Consider the following 7,175-nt stretch of genomic DNA (forward strand, 5'->3'; position numbering starts at 1 on the left):
GGCTTGCGTCTGGCCCAGTGGATGGTGTGGTGGGAAGTTCACAACCTGGCAGGTGCTTCTTCCTGCAGCCCCTGTTCCTGATGTCAGTGTTCACACGTGTTGCTCAGTGTTGTCAGAACTGAGGCTCTGAGGTCGTCCCCTCAGTCACTGCTGTCTGTTCCTGGCTTTGACCAAGTAGAGTCTGGTCTTGGGCATTTCATCTGACCTCTGCTTCACTGGCCTGCTGACTCTCATGCAGCCTTAGCTAGTGGCCGTATGGGCCTTCCCTTTTTTATGGGCCCTCAACATGGGTTCACACTGACCTTAGCTTGTTAGATGCTGCCCTAACATTTTTTCCCACCCATCTTTGCTTCTTTTTTGTTATTGATTTCAACCCTCTAGGACCAGCGTAATCCATACAGAAAGAGCCTCTGTGGACTTCCTGTGAGGTGGTCTCGCTTCAGTCAGACAAATTCCCCACAGGAAGAGCCCACATGAGCCTTTTGTGAAGTGGTCTCGTGTCCAGTCACACTAGACCAGCTCCCTACAGGAAGCGTCTATGGGAATGTCCTGTTGTTGTTGGAATGTTGTTACCAACAGAGCTTTATCTGTTTTCTACCACCTTTCTGGAGGTCAGAGCCTGACACAAGTCTCACTGGACTCAAAACCCAAGTCCCAGCAAGTGTGTTTCCTCTGGAGGCCCCAGGGAGACTGCTCCTGCTTTATGGAAGACACTCACTTTCTGATGGGGTGGTATTGATAAGTTCAGAATTCTCTACGTATCTATCAGTTATGGAACTATAGTTATATATAGTTATAAACCTGGCATCAGTTCTCTCCAGCCTGCAAGGTTAGTTTCTTGACCTTGGAGTTCTTAGTGTCCTTTCTTTGATCTGTCTGTTCATCAGAAGAGGAGATGCTCTCCTGCATGAGCTGTTGTCTCTTTGAAGCTGTTTTCCCCAATCATATGTAAATTGTAACTTAATCTGCCTGTTTGTGGGGAAAGAGAGTATCTAGGTGTGAATGATTTTCTTTCCAATCCAGAAATTCTTTGATTTTAGTATAAAACTCTGGTGACCTCTCCCAATCGGGGAGGCAGTCTTTGAGGCCGACCCGCTGTCTTCCACAGGTCTGTAATAAAGTGCTTCTGGATATTGCATCCATTTGTCTTATTGGCAATTGACTACGGAAAGAACCCCTTGCGTTCAGTAACATTTCCTCAGCTCATGACCCCTTCCTCCATCTTTGGAGCTGGCAATGTTGCCTGTCTCTGACCTTCTGTTGTCTTTCTCCAACTACAGATAAGAAGGAATTCTGCTTTAAGGCCTCATGTGACTAGATCAGGGCCAGCCCGCAGTCAGGGACCGCCTCTCCATCTCCCAGTCCTTGACTTTATAGGACAGCAAGTTCTCCTTTGCCAGGTAAGGTTCACTGTCACGGAGGCAGGCTGCCCTCCAGGGCAGTCATCACTGGGCACAAAGGCCAAGGTGCCGTGGAAGGTGTGGTGGCCCACGACAGCTGAGAGACCTCGGGGATCTTTTGGGCAGTGGTGGTTAGTCCTGACCCTAGAGTGTCCACCTCCAGGACAGATACAGAGGCCTGCCTCTCTCTTCCTTCCCCTTGGGAACAGCCATTGCCAAGGTGCAGCCCACCCAACTTCTGGTGGCCCCCTCAGGTAATGGAGCTCAGACCATGCTGGGGGCTTCCCTGTGGTGTGGGTGGGAGAGTACAGGCAGGTGACCCAACAGAGCCATCTGTCCGAAGGAACACAGCTCCCCCAATCCCAGAATGCCGAGGGGTTTCGTTCCTGCCACCATCACCCGCACCGCACCACACTGGCACTTCTGGTGCTTTCCTCCCATGGTGCTTTGGGAAACACTGGCCTCCAACATAGAACATAGGGGAGTCCCTCTCTTCCAAGGCTCCAGAGTAGCTGAAAAGTTCTTGTGTGGGGTGCCGGCAAATCATTTCCAACTTGTCGTGACCCTTGTACGACAGGACACTGCTCAGTGGTTCATCGTCCCCACAGTGGTCACGGTGCTGTGGCTACTGTACCACCCACCTCTCTCTTCTCCCTTCACTGACTTTACCAGGCGTGATGTCCTTCTCCCGGATGCAGCCCCTCCTGGTAACATGTAAGAGGAAGGCTCACCACCTCCTTCCAAGGAGCCATCAACTTCCAAGACACAGCTGTTTGTTCTTCCAGCAGCCCGTGACATACTCTCCGCAAACACCACGATTCAGAGGCATCAGTTCTTCCAGCTTCCTTATGTGTTATCCAAGCCTCACATGCATGTCTGGTGATGGACAATACCACGGCTTGACGCGGGCACACCTCACCCTGCTTCTTAACACTTTAAGGAGTTCTTTCGTCCGTGTTTTCCCAATGTGGCCCGTTGACTGCTGTTGTAGCTGCTGCTTTCATGGACAGACATTGGTTATGGGTTGAAGCAAAGTGAAATCCTTAACAGCCTCCTTCTTTTCCCCATTTACTGGTCAAATAGTGAGGATTTTCTTTCCCTTCTGATGACGGGAAAGCTGTTCTGAAGAGAGCTCTTTGCTCTTCATAAGTGAGTGTGGCTCAAGGCGTCTCCACTTTGCAGGACTGTGTCATCGTCCAGCACAGGTTGGTAATGAGGCTTGCTGCTGTCTGCATGTGTTCTACTTCACAGAGGCAGCTTCTCACTCATTCACCAGCATAGAGACCCAATAAATCCAGTGAAACACCTGACACACACCTTTCCTGATTCCAAACCGTGCACGGTCTGTTCTGTTCACAGGCCTCTTGGTCCATGCCCAGACACTGTGTGTGAACACCACTAAGTGTTCTAGAATCTTCCCCTCCCCCGTCCTGCCAAGTGCTGTGATTGAGGCAAGCCAAAGACTACATAGTCAGTAAAACGCAGGCAGCATCCTCTCCCTCCCTCCCACCTCGGTGCAGAGCTTTCTCTGGTCAGCTTGCAGTTCCTGGCTGCAGGTTCTGCATTTCCCCAGCTGCAGGCCCTGCACGTCCCCGGCTGCAGGCCCTGCACGTCCCCGGCTGCAGGCCCTGCAGTTCCCCAGTTGCAGGCTCCTCACGTCCCCGGCTGCAGGCCCTGCATGTCCCTGGATGCAGGTGTTTTTACATTATCTCCAGCAAAGCTTCATGTTGATGTTGCTGTTCACGAGTTCCACATTCTGTTGGATCACTTCCTTCTGAAGAAGCTCAGGTGTGCATCTCTTCCTGACATCTGGCCAGGCCCTAACTGGGGAAGGGAGAGCATAAATCTTCCCAGGCAGAAACCTTGACTTTGGCTGAGGCATTGGCTGAGGAGTCCCTAGGCGAACAGATGGCTCAAGACTCAGTAACTGGAAGGTCACAGGGTCAGGTCCAGCAAGGACCTGCTTCCCAGCCTCTCTGTGCACACACCCAGGGTGCCCTGGGGCCCACACCCCAGCCCTCCTGGGGTCCTTTACCATTCTGAGTGGGGGTCCTACATCTCATCTTTAAAGCACGGGTGTGTGAGAAGTTAACGGATTCAGACTAACAGGAACAAAAACGTCCAAAAGTGCTGCTGCACGTGGTGATTATAAGACGCTTCTGGAGAGTGACTGCGATGACGTCGCTACAGAGTCCGTCTTAACACCAAAACAACTCATTTGAATGGTTTCATCATAATCGAAGGCCAGCCCCAAAAGTGGAGAGGAACTACACTAGGGAACCCTGCATCGGGCCTCCGGGCCACCACTGGACCTGGCAGTGAGAGGGCTGGGGACAGGATGTCCATGGTCTTGTGTGACTGAGCCATTGATAATTACAAAATGGACAGACAGGAAAGGAAGGACACTTGGGGACAGTCCAGAGCTGGAGAGGACGGACTGGGAGCCACAGGCAAGAAGGAGCATGTCACTGAGGGACAGGAGACCTGGACCCTTTGTCCAGTAGGACTCCAAGACCAAGCAGCAAAGGGTCCACCTTTGTATGACAACAGACAGGGAGCAGAGCGCCAGGAGGACATGGCCCAGTTCTCATCTCTCCGTGGTCACTGGCAGTCCCAGACCCCCAGGTGAGCACTGGTGGGTCCTACTGACCGCTGGGGAGGGCGGAGGGCACTGTGTTCACGGCAGGATGGTGTTTGCACAGGAGACTGTGGAAGAGAAAGATGCTGAGGGATCAGACTTGCTCTTGTCACGTCCCCCACGAGCACTGTGCTGGCCACTCTGGCAGCCCCAGCTCTGGGACCTCGAGGACCTTGGCAGCCCTGGGGCAGAGCCTATGATGGGGAGACAGACACAGAGTGGACTGCGTCCCACGGTTGTCCATCCTGACATGTCCCCTCCCCACACACATCAATGTTCTGACTGGGCAGGCAGCTGCCAGGGAGGCCGAGTGCGGTCGAGGGCTGGGCCATACCCACCGTCTTTCGGAAGAATGGTCACAGTCCTAACCAGGTCTAGAATCTCAGCTGTGTCCACAAATTCTCTGAGGCTCAGGAAACTCGACGTAGTCTGCCGGCCTGTCATGGGGTGACATCATAGTGTCCAGCGAAACTCAGGCCGTCAGAGCTCCAGCCTGACCCTCACCCCACAGGCGTCGAGGTTGCAGCCTGAACCCCTCTCTCTGGCCATCTGGGCTGCAATCTGACCTCTGATCAGCGGCCACAGAGCCTGTAGCCGGACCTCTATGCAGTGGTCAGTGAAATGACCCTTAGCTTGAGGGATAGAGAAGCGAAGGGTTCAGCAAGGGGAGTGCCAGGCTGGGGTGATCACACCCCATTTCACAGACAGAGGTGCCACTGACCACGGGGCAGCCCTTCTGCCAAGTCTCTGTCATTCCTGGGCCCTGACTGGACCCTTGACCCACTGATAGCCTCCTCCTCCATAACTCCCCAGGATCTTACTTCCCTCTGAGCCCCCAGAGTTGGCATCTGGAGGTGATGGTGTGTACCTGTCCTTCCTCTGTTTCACTGCACCCCTGACCCCAAGCCACCTGGAGGTTCCCTGTCCACAGGGATGGACATTTGCCCAGCCTCTCATGGACAGACTTGTCCTCTGCAATGTCCCTGTCTACCCATTCCACCCTCGGCCACACCAGGACTGGCATCCATAACCTCCTCTCCCAGAATCCCAGGCCCTGACGGCCCCCAGGCACCTCTAACTCCCCACCAGCCACACGGTGGCTCCCCACACACCTGCCTGGAAGACCCGCCCTCCCCCCACCCCAGGCAGTGGCCATGGCCCATCCCCCTGTCCCCTGGGCTCCCGTGGGCACTCACTGAAGAGCAGCAGGTTCTTGACTTCCCGGCCTGCCCGGCCCAGCCACACACAGACCACACCATAGTGGTAGTTGGTGGCCAGCACGTGGAAGCCCTTGACGCCTCTCACTAGAAGAAAACAAACCAGTGGTCATGTCCAGCTTCATCCACATCCAGGCTGTGACATCTTCCCCAGGAGGACAAGCCTGGGACAGTGCCAGCGTGATCCTGACACCAGTGCTCATCCTTGTCCCATCCCCACTTCTGGGCCCCATCACCCATGAGCCCTGGTCCACACTTCCCTCGCCCATGACCCCTGATCCACACCCTTCACCCATGACCCCTGGTCCACACCGCTCACCCATGACCCCTGGTCCACACCCCTCACCCACAAGCCCTGATCCATACTTTTTTTACCCACCAGTGCTGGTCTACACTCACCAGGGCTTCTCTGACCCTTACCTGGTCCACCAGCCCTGGTCCACACCCCCTTGCCCATGACCCCTTGTCCACACTCATTATGGTTTCTCTGACCACACCCCCCTCACCCACCAGCCCTGGTCCACAGCCCCGTCACCCACAAGCCCTAGACCACACTCACCGGGGCGTCTCTGACCCCCTCCTCACCCACCAGCCCTGGTCCACACTCACAGGGGTTTCTGAACACCGGCCTTTTGCTGTCCTTCCTCAGCATGACTGTGTGGGCCTGGCAGCCTTGTTGTCTGTGCAGAGGGGGCTGTGAGCCGAGCCCTCCTATGTGTCCTGCAAGCCCCCCACCCTGGCTTGCTTGCTCTGCCCAAGCTCCAGGCACTTGGGCAGGTTTGGGAGGCTGCACCCCACCTTGTCTGTTTTAGGGTCTGTTGTCTGGGTCTCTCCATTCTGGTCCAGGGTTTCCCACAGCTCAGACACCACCCAGCACCCACCCGTGGGCACACACTGTCCAACCTGCCCTGGGCCCCTGAATTGTGGGTGAGCAAAGGCTCTTCCTGCAGGGGTCCACTGAGTCCTTGGGCTGACTCCCTCTCTCCGGCTCCTTCCCGCCCCCTAGTAGTCTCTCAGGGGAGCAGACCCCCTGACGGTGTGGTCCCAGGGCCCCTCAGGGATTGCTAGACTATGCCCACTCACCCATTGACAGCAATGACCACCTTGAGCTGGCCCTTGCTGTGGATGTCTACCAGCGATGCCCACAACTTCCCCTTGCCTTGGCTCGGCAGGAAGCCCTTGGCATCAGTGGCGGTGGCGAGAATGTACCAGAACCCTGAGAACTGGATGAGATGAGCCCAGGGCTTAGGCCGGAATGGAGGAGCCACAGTACAGTCCCCCGCCCTGCACAGAGATGGTCAAGCCCAGCCCGTGGCCAGCTTGTGTATAGAGGGGCCGCTGCCCAGCAGGCCGTGGGCTGGGCAGCAAAGCAGTGGGGTCCACGACACCAGCTCTCAGAGCCCCCAGCCCCTTGGAGCCCCAGTTTCTGCTGTCCCGCCCTCTTCCCTCTAGCTTGCTTCTCTCCCCTCTGTTCTTGTTTCTCCAACACCCCCATGTCTGGCCAGCAACACTGACCACTTTGATCTACCTGCCTCAGGGCCACCTGCCCACATCCACCTCATGAAACCCTCAGCTTGGCCAGCAGTGCTTGGTGTTCATTGTCCCAGAACAGTGCTTGGTGTTCATTGTCCCAGAACGGGCCCTGCTTGTTCCACCTCCCACCACCTGACCACCTGAGGTCCCAGAGCCCTCTCCTCACACCCTCACACCCCCTGACCCACCTGAGGTCCCAGGGCTCTCTCCTCACACCCTCACACCGCCTGGCCCACCTGAAGTCCCAGCGCCCTCTCCTCACACCCTCACACCACCTGACCACCTGAGGTCCCAGGGCCCTCTCCTCACACCCTCACACGGCCTGGCCCGCCTGAGGTCACAGGGCCCTCTCCTCACACCCTCACACGGCCTGGCCCGCCTGAGGTC

General features: G+C 56.1%; 1 protein-coding gene across 1 annotated transcript in view; it reads right to left on the reverse strand.

Moving 5' to 3' along the window:
• Positions 1-4,077: 4,077 nt before the first annotated feature.
• The window catches only part of LCN10 (lipocalin 10), a 3,890-nt gene continuing 792 nt past the window's right edge, over positions 4,078-7,175 (reverse strand). Inside the window, exons 2-6 of the mRNA XM_006900582.1 lie at positions 6,339-6,478; positions 5,865-5,935; positions 5,235-5,342; positions 4,377-4,475; positions 4,078-4,106 (exon numbers count right to left, since the gene is read on the reverse strand). Of these exons, the coding sequence (XP_006900644.1) occupies positions 4,078-4,106; positions 4,377-4,475; positions 5,235-5,342; positions 5,865-5,935; positions 6,339-6,478 (447 nt within the window). The remainder of the gene's footprint in view (positions 4,107-4,376; positions 4,476-5,234; positions 5,343-5,864; positions 5,936-6,338; positions 6,479-7,175) is intronic.

The sequence above is a fragment of the Elephantulus edwardii genome, unplaced genomic scaffold (genome assembly GCF_000299155.1).
Source record: "Elephantulus edwardii isolate Elephantulus edwardi_28Jun2011 unplaced genomic scaffold, EleEdw1.0 scaffold00289, whole genome shotgun sequence".
NCBI lineage: Eukaryota > Metazoa > Chordata > Mammalia > Macroscelidea > Macroscelididae > Elephantulus > Elephantulus edwardii.